Below are 15,616 nucleotides of genomic sequence, written 5' to 3' on the forward strand. Positions count from 1 at the left end.
AGCAGGAAAGGGATCTGCTCTAATGACTTTTCTTCCTTTGTAATTTAAACTCACTCAAAAGAAGAAAAGTGAGAACCAGTTTTCTTTTCCTTTGTGTTGCTTGCCCGGGCATTTGAGCTTCATTTATACCAGGAAATAGGCCTGAGACCCTGGCTGAAGCACTGGGACATGACTGTAGACATGGTCAGTTAGCACTTGCCCTAGCACAGTGCTGGCTCCTGCGAACAGGCACCCCCTGGAGACTTCCCAGGGACAGTGCTGGGGATGGCTGTGCTTGAGACTGCACCCAAATGGCAGTTTGGGCATCACCAGTTTGTGCTGGGAGGAAGAAAGCTGAGATACAAGGACATGGCCAGTGTCATGTTCTTGGCCTCAGGCCACTTCAGGTTCTTTGACTTGTTTTACTTAAACCTAGCCAGAGAGTCCTTGGCACATGCAAAGAAACGGCCTGCACTGTCCTGCTGGAGACAGATTGCTGAAGGGACAGGAGGGAAACACCAAAGTGGAAAAACAAGCTGGTTCCATAAACCCTGATATTTACAAAATGAAGTCAGAAAAAGAGGATCGTAGCTTGGTAAAATCTTTACAAAATCACTCTGTCACGTCTACTTCACATTTGAATTGTTCTTTGTTTTACACAGGTTCCCTCGAAAATTAAAACCTGGCATAATTTTCAAAAAGCTGAAGTAGTTGGCATGAAGATCAAAAAAGTAAAAGCATCGGACTTTGACTTTTATACCTGGTTATATAAGGGCCATGAGTAGTCATGCAAGCATAGATGTATATGGCTTCTGGTACTTTTTCCAGTCAAACGGGCATATATTACTGAAAGATATCGAAGACTGAGCAGATCTAGGTTATATCCTAAAGGTAAAATCAGGGAGAGGGTTCAGGATCAGTGTTCATATGGGTAAATGCAAATTAATGCACACAGAAAGGAATTGTCAGGACTCCAAGACTGCAGTCTTCTGAACAGAAATACAACCAGATAGAGAAGAGTCCCTCAGTAACCTCAACTAACATAACATAATGCATAGCAGAAAATAAATTCTGAAAGTATCCCATATTATCCTTTTGGAACGTTGCTCAGTTTTAGTCACGCGTCCTTCAAGCTCCTGGAAACAGGAAGCACAATGACAAATCAATACATTAACAGGGGCAGAGAGGAGAGAGATTGCCACGAGCTGTACTGCACAGACAGCAGAAGAGATGAATAGAGGAAACAGTAAGGTTTTGTAAATTAGTAGAAGTGTAACAGATAATGATACCTTTTTCTGTTTCACTAGGAAGCCTAATGTTACTGGAAGGTAAGAAATATGTTTATGACAAAATAAAGAACATTTCAGAATCTTGTCTCATTAACCACTGGTGCCCTCTGACGTACTCATTGAAACCTGGAATTCAGCTTTATTCTGAGAAAGACTTGCTATTCCTAGTAACAAGGACAAGAATTCAAATAAAACTTTTCCACTGGGTGAAATTAATTAGTCAGATATTAGAGAGTCTTTTGCAATGTCCTCCAAAGCTTCTGGCATGGACGATGCTGGAGACAGAGCTAGATATTTACCAGTGTGGCAATACCTGTATTCAGAAAGGAAGACAAGAGCTGCCAGGACTACGCTCTCGGAAAATTAGTTCCTGTTTAAAATCTAAATTGGGAATCTAAATTCTTAATTGTATGGAGTAAACGTAGGGGTAAAAAAGGCCTAAGTCCTTCTATATGTCATTTATTCGTTCTGAAAGGTGGACTTCCCGCTAGCCATTTACACGGATTGTTTGGGACTTATTTTACTGGTGCTCATGAAAGCCCTTTGGTATGTAGCTATAGGTGTGCTTAGCTTTAAGCTCCCGAAGCCAACGCAGCCATTTGTACGGATGCTACTGAACTGACCTTGGAGAGCCCCAGCATGAAAACCTGCTCCCTTTATGCTGGAGCCACACAGGAGCAGTAGTGATACTAATGATGCAGTGAGTGGGGCGGGGGGGAGGGGGGGAGAAGAAAGAAACATGGGGCGGGGATAGAAACAAGAAGAACCCATTTTTGGTTTCAAATGACCAAGAATCTTAAATTAACAGTGCTCTGAAATTCTTGCAAGGAATATACCTGACTAGAATCCCTGGATATTAAACTGTCACTTGTAATTTTGGTTTTGGTCAGATCAGAATTACCAGGGAGTTATTTTTAAAGTACTATGCTGGATGCAGCAAAATCAATTACTGTGCCTTTCATTTTCAATTCCAATCTTAAAAGAATAAACTGTGAATCTGTTCTGCTTTACATACTTTTTGTGTGATAAAATCAGATATTTTTCCTCTGTTAGAAAGAAGTTTCAAATTGCAAAAATAAAAGGGGATAGTCTGTTACACATGTAATTGAAAAAAGTGTGAATGTGAGGAGGGGGAGAAGGAAGGGAGGGGGAAAGGGGAGAAGAAGAGGGAAAGCAAAGAGGGGAAAAGGGAAAGGAAAAGAAAAAGGAGAAAACACCAAATGCCACAAACAAAATAGAGTCATCTCTAAACTCAATTAAAATTGTAATATTTCATGTTCAGGGAGTGAACTGGAAGAATATGAGCTGAATTAAGTGTTTCTTTTCTAAAGTGTATGAATGAATCATGTTCCTGAGTGTATTATTTAGTACTTATCTGAGAAGGGCTTGATGCCAGTAAATTCTGAATCATAACAGCTTACAGGGATTAGCAGCAGTTCCAAAGAAAATACAGAAATCATTTGAAATATTTAAATGCTTTCAGTTCCTGCTTTGCAAGCAGAGCTAGGTAAATAAAGGACACGATCTGTGTGATCGAATAGGGCTAAATAAAACTGTTTAAGTGAAAGGGACCAGAGCCCATCCGCTTCACCCCTTGCAGTCTTGCTCAGCCACCCGTGCTCCTCCCAGACGGGCCGGGGGTAGAGCCAGGCTGTGGTCCAGGTCTCAGCCTGACCCAGTCAGAGTCAGAAAGACCACAAGAGTTCAGCAGCAGCCGTGTTTTCTCCCCCTAATCTGTATTCTCTTCTGGGGGACTGCTACGCTGTCACCACATATTCACTGTGTGGTCGTGCCTGGTTCGATACAACCACATCTCTGGTTTTGGCCAGGTTATTGCGTGTTTAATCAAACCTGCACTGTACCTAACAAGGTTTGGCATCTGGTCCATAATGCACAGTGATTTTTAACAGAGCGGCAGGAATGAACTGATTATCATACATCTTGGTTACAAAAGAGAGCAGGGAGCATGCAAATCAATGGTAAATCACTGCAACAGCTACATTGTTTGGTCTGTCACAGACAGAGATGCTACACAATCATGTGCAAAATCCTGACATTAAAATTCACTCTCTATCTTTAATTACAGCTCTTAGTCACCTTAGGGGAGCTGGAATCTGCTGAATACTGAGAAATAGATACTGTCATGTAATTGGGTTTCAAGAATATGAAGGAATGCCTGCCTCACCTGCAAGGGAAATAATTAATGAAGCAGGGGAATACAAATTCCCTGAAGCTAACTACCGAAAGGCATGAACTCATGAAATAACTAACAAAGCCGAATCCAGGTATAATGGATTTAAGCTTCCCCTTGTTAACATTAAAAGAATTGCAGAAGAAGCTCTGCAAGGTAAAAATATCAAGTGAACTCAGAAATTCCTAGACTGGGAAAAGGTAAATACCCACAGAAAAAGAAAAGTCATCAAAGCTTGAGGGAGGAGTAGGTTAAGCAAAATGAAATGGCAGTGAGATATATCACTTGCTAGAAGGATAGCCTGATAAAATGGCAAACTCAGGAAGGTGAGACAAAATGTCAAACTTTGCTGCAAGATGACAAATAAATTGCAATGACCTGATTTATACCTACATGAATGACCCAATTCAGTAATATGTATCTTGACAAATAAATGGGACTTTATAACTGAGAATAAACTAGGGAAGGGGATGCTGCAAGATGCTACAGTAAGTTAAATATATTCTCAAACCAGGCAGTTCCAGACAGTCCTATGGATTCTAAGGGGTTGCACATATGTCCCTGTACCTTCCAAAACCTTAACTCTATTGTGAATTGGCATATCTGTGAGATCATATATGTACCAGCACTGAAAAGGTCATTCTCAAAAAGACTGCAATCTCAGATGTTTAAAACTTGACATGACTTGAAGACGACACTGCAGGCAGCAGGCTGAATTCCATCTCCTAAGGTGCAAACCGCGAAGAATGCCAAATCTAACAGTGGTGGGGCCCTGCCCTCTTGAAACACAAGCATGGCTTTCAATTTTCAGGGTGTACTGCACTAAGCAGCCACAAGAGCAAAAGCTTTGCTATGCATGCATGTAATTTTGTCCTTTTTTACAAATTACAGTGGAAAGGGTTGGTCAGAGACCTTCCTCTGCCACAATTTTCTATCAGAAAGCATCTGTCTCTAAGGGGTGTGCTGGGAAGAGGGGAATACAGGACTGCATTGGCACATGTATGCAGGGCAGTGCTGGGAGAGGAATTTCACATCAAATGCTCTCAAGATACAAATGAGCTTTCTAGGACAAGCAGGATAAAACCGTTACAGAGATTATGTTGTGATTTAATGTGACTAAATGAGCTGTTGATGTAATTTTACCAAAATCAAGATGACGTTAAGTCAAAATTAAGAACACTATCAAAACAAGTTAGAGCAAAATTGTAAGTAAAAGTGAACTATACCGATGACTAAACATTCATCTAGGCATCACTGAATATCCAGGAGGAAATGGGCTACTACCCTCTGTTCATCTGCTGATTTGGAATCTGAGATCAAGGTTAATTTCACAGTAATTTGGAGGGGATAGTGAGATGGTAAATGGAGCCTAATTCACAAGGCTTGCCTCGCTTTGAGAGCAATTTGACCCACAATCATTCTGTTAAGGTTGACTCAGGCAAAAGGTGTCTGCTTTCTGTAAAGGAGGAAACTTGTATGAGAAGATTTAGAACATGGTGTTCATTTATGATATCATGGATAGGTTTCCAAATGGGAATAATTTGCTTCTCAGCTTTATGCTAATATAATGGAGTGGATGACTAGAACAGTTACATCTTTAACAATACAAGGAGGAAATTCATGCTTCTGAAACTGTGGAAACGGTTGCGTTGACTAAAGATGCACCAGATCAGTATTAGATGGCATCAGTGAAAACTGCAAGATAAATTGATGTCTCCTTTATTTATGCTTATTTACTTACTAATACTTATTTATTTACATATCTGTCTAGTCCCTACAGCAGTAGGTGGTATGCAATTTCACATAAAGTTTGGAGGGTTTTATACCTCAAGTCATTCTCTTCAGAAAGAAATGCTGAGAGAGAAATCCCAATGGTACTGGTCTGCACGGTCCCGAAGAAGTGTCAACTACTGCACAGAACAAAGATCTTCCTCAGAGGAGATTTCAAGCTGAATTGAAAAATAGTAAAGACTGCATTAAAAAGCCCTGCAGAAGATTCAGATTTTGATGTATCTACCAGTTGACAGAATGCAGCAGAGGTCTCTGAAAAGCACGAGGAGGAAGCAGTTGTTTTGCTAAGAAACTTGGAAGGGACTTTTCGTAACCGATACACTGACATAGGAACTGAGCTCCTGGAAGAAGAGGCACCGTAAAGAAGACACAAAGATGAAAACTTGGTAAGGGAAAAGGCAGAGCTGTAAGAATTGACAGTATCTGCCCAGATAAAGGGCCTTCAGATATATACATATATATACATGTATATATACAGATATGTACATGCATGCACATATATATACATATGTATGTATAAACACAAAACAAACTGTTGTGAAGTCACCTTCCCAACACAGTTGTAGTAGACTAATTCTCCCACACTGATTCTTAGGATAAAAAGTGGTGATTGTAGAAACCCCTGTGTGGCAGCAGTCTGCAAATACAGGTTTTGCAAAGGCAAATACTAAATATGTGCATGTATATTTCTCGCAATTGTGCCAGCCTAGGTCCTCAGAGGTAAAATCCAAGGATTTTCAAACCAGTTTGGTGATTGCAGGTACTAGCAATTCCTTTTTCCCAGTGCAGTTCTAGTCCTGGGTTATCCTAACACTTCAGAACATGTTTGCCCACACCTGAGCTTACTGATAAACATAAGCTACAAGTTTGTCTGTATAGGCTACTGTTTTTCTATTTTTCTTCTGTTGTGTGTCTATGCAAATTTGGTCCTATTAAAGCACTAAATAAAAAGATTCATGTCTTTTCCCCCATGGTTTTTAAACTTGTTTAGATATGTTAATCAGCTTTTTTGCTTAACAGCCTCCAGAAAGGTTGTTTCTGTAATTAAAGTGATAAAGAGAGATGCTTAATAATTAAGCATATTTTTATTTATTGATCTGCATGGGTAGATTAAATTTTAACATCTACAGCTCTACGTAGGGATTTCATGAAATATTTAATGTCACATATAGTGCCAGTTATTCTAGGCATCGTTCTTTTGCCCCAGTTTTAATGAACCACTATTATACTACTATCTCAACCAAAGCAAGTTTCTGCTTTTCTCCTTGTCTCTGGCAAAATTACCTCACGGGATTTATTTCAGATCCCTCCAGCCAAGGTAACTCCCTGAGTCTTCATCCACAAACCCAGACATAGCTTCAGGATGAATGACCTGACAGTAATTCTTGGGGATGAGGCTCTGACCAATAAAGCAGCCTGTAAGGTGTAAACTCTGGGATCTCTTTTCCACATAAAGTCTCGATCCAAACCACAGCATTCAAGTACGCACTTATCTTTGTATTTGGGACCAATTGCACTGATTTATGTATGACTTCCATAACGTACTGCATTATACATACCTTGTCCTCTTTCTTCTCCCTAACTGCCCTCTGCTGGGTACCCCAGGAAATGTGTTTCTGGGACAGATGGACCTTTCACCTGACTTAGTTTTTTCCATTCTTAGATCTACACTGAAAGGGATGTGCTGGACTGGGAACCCTGGCCTCCTTTCATTTTTGCCCTTCTTAATTTCCAAGTGCACTTTATTGCATGAGGGAAGGAAGCTTTTGTATACAGTTTTCAATCAGAGTGAAATGCTTGCTCGGGCCTAAAATACCAAGGAAGGAATCACAAAGAGGAATTTTTGCATCTAGTCAGCTACTGCTGCAATTCGTTGATTGCAGAAGCTAATGCTGAAACTCAGGCTGACTTCAGGGCTTTTGTATCTTTTGTGGAATGTGGCCCAGTTTTTAAATTTTCACTCTTAAGTATTTTACAGAGCTCTACACGTAAATATTTTCTGCACTTTGCAGGAATAATGTGCTCTTTGCTCATTAGTGGCCTTTGGGGAGGTTGCTAGGCAAGCGTGTTTTACACAAGCAGTTTATTTGTTAACATATGATCTCAGTGTGAATGTCAGTTTTAAGGAGCTACTTCAGTATTTAGAGTTAAGGAGGCTATTTGCCTAAATGAAAAAGGAGATTAGTGTCAGGAAACAGATAGAATTTATCTTCTGTGTGTTTCAGGGCCTCTTGGAAATGAAAAGAAATCTGCAGTATCTTTAAGAGTGAATAAACAGACACAGAGATTTTAAACAATTAAGAACTAATTTTTGAAATAGATTTTGAACACAAATAAAATGAAGACCAATTTTATGATATCATTTTACAAAACTACGTGGTCAAACACCTGGAATCATGAGTTGAGTGCATAGATCAGAACGGGGATGGCCCATGAAGAATGGTAAGTTCCACAAATATCCAATGCAACAAATGCTTAAAAGTATTTGATAAAATACATCTAACCTTTGTCTTTTTCAAAGTATGAGTACTGATCTGATCACACAAAAGCTGATTCTCACACGTCTGTGAGCACTTTTTTTTTAATCCAGTGAAGAACTCTGAATGTATGCTCAAATATAATACTATGTGTAAATATTAATCAGAAAGATCATCCAGGTATATGGGAGGCACTGAACATTTGGGTGTGGGGTGAACCATTAACAATAAAGTTCAAATTCAGTAAAACTACTAACTCCCTCTTAGAGCCATCTATATTTTGCATAATACTTCAGTGTTTGCTTGAGTCAGACTGAATTCAATGGGATTAGATAATAAGCTCTGGTGTCTTCCTGAATCAGAACAGAGGTTTTAATGCAAAGATAAATATTTAATGTAATATAATGAGATTGTTAATAAGCAGAAGAGAAAGGAGAGCTACTAACTGCAGAAATCAGATTTCAAACTGAGGAGCAGATTTCCAAGTCCTGCCATGGGCTTCACTCGCAATATCATCATTACAACCTGTAATAACGTAAGATCCTTTAGGAAGTATTTCAGCCTTTAGAACTGTGTGCACCTAACAGCATTTATCCTTACAAACAAGCTATTTACAGTCCCATTCCAGACCTTTTTCCTTTGCCAGAGACAGCAATCACTGTAGAATGAAAGATGAGCTACACTCATGGCTAGTTGGTTGTATTCCAGCACTGGTAAAACAAATCATTAAGATCAAAGGACCAGCCATTTTAATAAACTGTGTGCACTGTTGTTATTGTGACTTATGGCTTTGCTCTGCAGAGAGGGAATCTATAAAACAGCATAAAAGAGAAACCATTCTTTTACTGCATGGTTAAGTGTTAAGCATATATATTATACACATGTAAGTATATATAATACCTATATATTATAAGCATACCTATATATTTATACACATATGAGTAAAATTCTAGTTGTATATACATATATATGTGTGTGTCTAGGTATATAATTCCAGGTGCTTAGATGAAAGATTCACAGCACACTATCTTGGGAAAAGTACTTGTTTTATCTATAGATACCAGTTTTTGCAGATGTTTCCAGATTATAGTAATGGAAACAGACCTGTCAGTGTGCACATACGTGCGCCGAGGGCACATCCCAGTACTATACGGGTGCTGGTTCTTGCTGGCACGAGGCAGCTGTGTTGCTCTGTGCAGCTCGCAGGCGCTGTCTCCCTGCCGTTACTCATCCTCCTGCAGAGCACGGGAGCTCTTCTCTGCCCACATGCCTCAGTTTCCTTTTGCTAGAAGCCAGGATGTGTGAAGGGGAAGGGAGAAGAGGTAGATCAGGTCCTGACTTGCAGTCAGGACATGGCCAGACCTTATGATGGGACGCAGAGGAAAGGAAATGTTCCCTGATTCCCCAGTTTAGCCATAGGCTTCTCTGGCTTACAAAACAGTGTTGTTCTGTGCTGAGCAGGGAGCAGTTTTGTGATACAAATGAAAAGTATTTGGGGAACCAGTGCCATGGAGAATGGGACACATTCAAAATTATTATTATATAATTTAGATGAATGAGTTTTTATTTCCTCATGGCTGGATATTTAACCAGCAAAGACACCTGCCATCTATCCTCTGAAAATAGGATTCTCTGGAAGGGGTCTCCACCAGGCTCCAAAACAAAAGGGTGGCCAAACCCATTGCTCAGAGTTGGTGAAGGTTAGAAGTCCTAAGCCAGCCATAGCACATAGAGCGCTAGGTACAACCTCATCTGCCTTAAGTACTAACATATTGTTCAAAACATGTAGGGGGAATATACACACATTTGGTAGTGATCAACTGATTTTTTCAGGATCCTGGCTAGGCTAATATTGCTGGTCATCAGAAACCACTTGATTTGACTTCTGACCTGGAGAACTCAACACAGAAATTACTGAGGTAAAGAATAAATATGGAATGATACAGAAGCAGGCCCTTTTAATATTAAACACTTCAGTGCCCAATGATTTTTCATCATTTTCATCTGTTTCTCTATGCTACAAAAAGGGGGAGTAGACTTGCTCAATTTCAAGGTAAAATTATAACAATGATATAATTCTTTATACAAAAGAAAGCTTCTGAAAATGTTTAAATGGAAATATATATTTCTCACTTATTGCTTCATGAGGTCATCTTTAAACATTCATGAGTCATTTATCTTAAAATAAATTCTTCTCCATAGAGCTGCCTGCTTATTTTAACAAATATTTTCAATAATAAGTTTTTAATGTTTCCCTCTCTTCAGTATTTCAAACTACATTTTAGAGCCTGATTCCTTAAAACTAATGAATCCTTTATGATCCATTGCTGCTGTTGCTTAGCCACTGATTATATCACATACAAACTTTATCTTCTCTCTTATGACCAATGTTGTTATAGCCTGAAACAATTCCACCATATAGATAAAGTATTAAGTCTTTTGTGCAGGTGAACAGCTCTTCCATTTCCCGTGCCATTATCAGATTGGCCTATTCCTACAGGACTGCAGCATTTCTACAATCAGGAGAGTAATCAAAGTCTATTTCTCATTCTCTGAATATTGCTGATGAAAGAATGACTCTTATTCTTTCATGCTTAACTACGCAGAACAGCGCTATTCATTTAACTGTTTCAGGAATCTCTGAACCATACAGATAAATGGGCTTTTGGATGAGAAGGGATTATTCCACTGTATCAAGGCATGTGAGGCAGCACTTAATTTGGAGCATTAGTTACTTAGGGATACATTAGGTTAGACCGATATGTACAGAAAACTAGATTATGAGAAAATTTGGCTTGATTGACAGAACTAGATTATATAAAAGAAAATTTTGGATTTTGAGTCTAGTCTCTATATATTACTTACCAAATTACAATTCCTAATTACAAATAAATTTGAATGTTTGTAATTACAGAAGTATTTTAAGTAGGCTTTATTTTTTTTTTTACAAATATAAAAAAACAGTCTTTTGGTATATAAACTTAGCAAAAGTACTTAGCATTCAACAGCTGTGATAAGGGAATGCAAAAAGCATTGCAAACAACAGATTTTACTTTATTCCAACTATTCTTTCATATGATATAAATACATTAATCCTGAGACCCAAAGAAAACCACTCCATTTTCCTTGGTTTGGATTGAAATCAGCCAGTTCTGCCTATTAGAGATAACTGCTGGGTACAAACTATAAAACTTCAAGTAAGGGCACTGCCATCTTTGTGAACTCCTATTTTAATCTTACTAAAGACAGGTCCCTGTGCAAATGATGACACTCTGGCTCTCAACAGCCCTCAGGTTCAGTGGGCTGCACTTCTGGCTGATCTTAACCTGGAAACAGAAATCCTACTCCAGGATTTAAAGCACAACTGGGCTCACTGGAGCAGCTAGGGATCTGTGCCACATTTTGGATTTTTAACTGAATTTGAAACTCTTTTAAAAGTCTATATACAGAAGATTTGCTTTATAGGTCATATATGCTCATACATCTCAAGGCTGCAACTAAACACAGAGAGAAGTCCTATATAGAACCTGTAGATTATTTTGTGTGAAGGTTTTCTCCTTGTAATTTCTTTTCTTCTTTAGAGAAATCATAAATTTTCATTTCCAGTTTGCTGGATTCGAAATGTGCAAGTATAAAGAAGTCCTCACTTCACATTTTGATCAGAAAGCATTGACCGCATTGAATCAACTTGCCCATAGGAATATATTTATAGTGCTACAACTTGGGATCATGTATAGGTCAAACACATACCAGAAAGGTGACGTTTCCCTAGGAAAAGTAATTCTAGCTCTCGTTCCACCCCAGTTTGTAGCTCATACAACCTTAGTTGTGCTGATTAGCATCAATAGGTATTTTCTGCAGTACAGTAGAACTGAATGATGCTGATGATTTCATTTTAAAAATGGCCATTATTTTTTGTACTGATTGGAATATGCTATACTGAGGAAAATCCTGATTTGGGATTAATATCTGCATACAGGAGGGCCTGTGCCAGTTAACTATTTCATTTTCTTAAAAAACACACCTTAAGTGATAAAATAAAAAAATCTGTGCATAAACCAGCCCTTTTTATTCCTTTCCCTATTTTGAAGGGTATTTACCCAATGAATTATTGCTGGTAATTATTAAATTACCAGATAATCACTGAGGAATTATCAGCTCACTTATGATAAAATATTAATTTTCTCGGACTCATTGACTAAGTTTGACTATCAAATTCTTACAGAAATTGTATCAGGGCAACATTTTCCTCATTCTTCTCTGAGAAGACATTTCATTACCATGCAAATGGAAATGCCTCTGAGCAGGCTAATTGGTATATGCGACATCTAACATGCAAACCACAGTCTTAAGCCACTCCACAATTTATACAAGAAAGTATAATTCCAATTTGACTGGAAATACCATTGTTTTTTTGAGATCTGGTATTTATATATGGCAAAATGGTGGGTGGATGTCTATTACATGTGCAAAGATTAGAAAGAATTGTGTGAGATACTATGCCTCATCAACAAAGAAAGAACATTTAAAAGAAATGCACTTGGTAATTAGATTAATAATGGGCAATTAATTTGATAGAAGCAGGCAGCCTATTTGAAAGCAACAGAAGTACATAATGTAATCAAAGCATGTTTGGCCCAATTACTTGCATTTGTTTATTTATTTAAAGGCATGTTGTATGCACACATTATCACTATATTTTAATATTTATTTTAGAAGAGACTGTATTATTCAACAGGCTGGGAGAACACTGAAAAACACCACACATTTACTTCTAACAATAGATATGGCCACTGAACGGTTTAGGCAACTACAAATTCAGATTCAAACACAAAATCTCGGGAACCATTTTCTGTAGGATGGGACAGAACCAGACTTGCAACTGTATCAGAAAGGACGCAATCAGCATCTGTAAAACTGGCTTCAATTTTAACACAAATGAAAAATCTATTCAAACGTGCAATTTTGGCATGTGAATACAAACCTGTAACTTAACACACCTATCTGCCAAATAGCCAAGAACCAGGCCTTTGATTACCATCTAAACCCACTGTCACTCTCAAAAGCGTGTTAAGGCACACTAATCTTTCTGACATGCAGTCATTTCTCTTAAGTGACTAAACATGGAGCTACTACAGCCGGCAGCAGGCAGTCATTCATTTCACACTGTGAAAACACTTTCTAAAGACAAGTCTGTTATCAAATGCGGTTATTTACCTGTCATAGTCTTGGCAAATCTCCCCAACGGCTACCAATGCTTTCAAGTACTCGTTGGGTTGATAGGGGTGGATGTAGTGCAGTGAGCAGCTGTTCCTAGGATCACCATTTGATGCAGTGAAATCTATAGCTACCTGGAAAAGAAGAAAAGTCAATGTGTTGTGGAGCTCTTCTGGGCATAAGTATAACCACACCAACCAGGTATCTTTACCAGTTTTCTGCAGAGATTGCAGCCTTAAAGCAAAGGTCATTTTACAGCATACTTCATCGAATTTGAATTAGGATAGTATCGATAAATATGTCTAAAAGTAAGTGACAGATTAGAAAATAAGAGATAATAAAACCAAAATGGCATAATTAGGAAAAAAATGAACTGCATTATTATTGTACGTGGAAAATTATGTTCTAATGCAGATGAATCAAATTAACTATCTCTAGGTTCTCATACTTAATTAAATTATTCCAGCTCAGGTGATGTTCAGGACATAAAAGCTGTACAGCAAAAATGTCCTGAGAAAGTTAAAGGTCCTACTAAAACTATAACTTAAAACTCCAGTTAGAGACATTTCTTAGCTATTTTAAACCTTGCTGTGGCTGTAGTAAAAGTTGTAGATACTGCCTGTCTGGTATTTTTTATCTTCAAAACATCTAAGCATTAAAAAATTAACCCTCTCCATTTCATACATGATAGCAAGTTTAAAGTTGAGCTGCAGGGTAAAAATAAAGCTTGAATCCTGCACAGATGTTTGTGTTGAAAAGTCTTAGAGAAGATTGTGGGAAGCATTCAACACAAAAACAAATATTAATGAATTCTATTAAAATTAATTTCTCCCTTTTAAAATGCTCTTTATACTTCTCACTGAAGATATACTCTGGCATGAATCTTATAATCATAGAATCTTAGAACAGTTTGGATTGGAAGGGACCTTTAGAGATTGTCTAGCCCAACCCCCCTGCAATGAGCAGGGACACCGCTAACTAGATCAGGCTGCTCAGAGCCCCGTCCAACCTGGCCTTGAAGTTTTCCAGGGATGGGGCCTCCACCACCTCTCTGTGTTTCAGTGTTTCACCACCCTCATTGTAAAGAATTTCTTCCTTATATCCAGTCTAAACCTACCCTGGTTTAGTTTAAAACCATTACCCCTTGTCCTATTGCAACAGGCCTGCTAAAAACTTTGTCCCCATCTTATAAACCCCCTTCAAGTACTGAAAGGCTGCAAGAAGGTCTCCCCAAAGCCCTCTCCTCTCCAGTCTGAACAAACCCCAACCCTCTCAGCCTTTCTTCATAGGAGAGGTGCTCCAGCCCCCGGATCATTTTTGTAGCCCTCCTCTGGACCTGCTCCAACAGGTCCGTGTCCTTCTTGTGCTGAGGGCTCCAGACCTGGACGCAGTGCTCCAGGTGAGGTCTCACCAGAGCAGAGCAGAGGGGCAGAATCACCTCCCTCGACCTGCTGGCCACGTTTCTTTTGATGTAGCCCAGGGTACAGTTGGCCTTCTGGGCTGCGAGCGCACATTGCCAGCTCATGTCCAGCTTTTTATCCACCAGTACCCCCAAGTCCTTCTCCGCAGGGCTGCTCTCAATTCCTTCATCCCCCAGCCTGTATTGATACTGAGGGCTGCCCCAACCCAGGTGCAGGACCCTGCACTTGGCCTTGTTGAACCTCGTATCTTCCTATAACATGACTGTCATGGACCAAAAAGCCCTCTTCTGAAATTTTGGTGCTGCTTTCTAGGAATTCCTAAAAGGAGCAACAAGAAACCCATAGGGTCTCATAGAGGGAACAACGCCATTTATGAACGTCCTTATGATTTTGTTCAATGCCTTCTTCCTCTGAAACCACCCTTATACCTGGATCTTCAATAGATACAAATGCACAGAGCCTTGCTGAACGCTGCAAAAAGAACTTTGAAGTCCCAGCTTGCCTCTGTAAATGTGCAGCTTCTCCAGCTGGAGCCTCTGCTTGGCACAGGGAAGACTATTTTATGCAGCTATAAAATGAAAATGAAGCATGACATTTCGTTCTCCCTTAAAAAAATGACAGTCCTCCTGAAACGTATTTTTTATTTCTAAAAACTAAAAGGGAAAAATCATACAAGGTCAACCCAACATGGCTTTTCCCCATTGTTTCTGATTTTCCACCTCGAACTCTTGGCTGAAGAAAAATATTTTTCACTGGGCTCTAGGTAGCTTGGAAAGCCTTTCGTCGCCTTGATCAACTACGAACCCCCTGCACCTCACCACATGTCAGTCGGGAGATACGAGCTTGATTTGGCTTGCAAATAAAGCAATCTTTCACCTCTACTTCCCTACTCACTATTCATGCACTGAAGCAGTGAGTCTGTTTTCCACATACATCTTTTTCTGAAAATGATAGCTTGATTTAACTTGAATAATTTAATGGGATACCTCTCATGTTCTCCCTGGCATGCATGAACGTAACTGAGGAAGAAAGAAACACTTGTGGTTTGTGAAACCTAAGGTAAATCCATAGATACCTTGTATGGCTTAGCTTAGTTTTGGGACACTTATTTTTAAAGAATCTTAGCCAAGGTGTGCATATTTTCCTAAAAAGAGGGATATTTTTTTCTGATATTAATTTAACTTTAGGTTTTTGTTATGATTATAGAAAGTGCAAAAATTTCACTGTGTGATAGGAAAACAGGGCATTCCT

The 15,616-nt window shown here is 39.0% G+C and overlaps 1 protein-coding gene across 1 annotated transcript in view; it reads right to left on the reverse strand.

Moving 5' to 3' along the window:
* Window positions 1–15,616, reverse strand: part of CPNE4 (copine 4) — a 190,139-nt gene that overhangs the window by 27,752 nt on the left and 146,771 nt on the right. Inside the window, exon 10 of the mRNA XM_009640179.2 lies at window positions 12,945–13,078. Within this exon, the coding sequence (XP_009638474.1) occupies window positions 12,945–13,078 (134 nt within the window). The remainder of the gene's footprint in view (window positions 1–12,944; window positions 13,079–15,616) is intronic.

Source organism: Egretta garzetta, unplaced genomic scaffold (assembly GCF_000687185.1).
Source record: "Egretta garzetta isolate BGI_Z169 unplaced genomic scaffold, ASM68718v1 scaffold96, whole genome shotgun sequence".
In the NCBI taxonomy this organism is placed as follows: domain Eukaryota; kingdom Metazoa; phylum Chordata; class Aves; order Pelecaniformes; family Ardeidae; genus Egretta; species Egretta garzetta.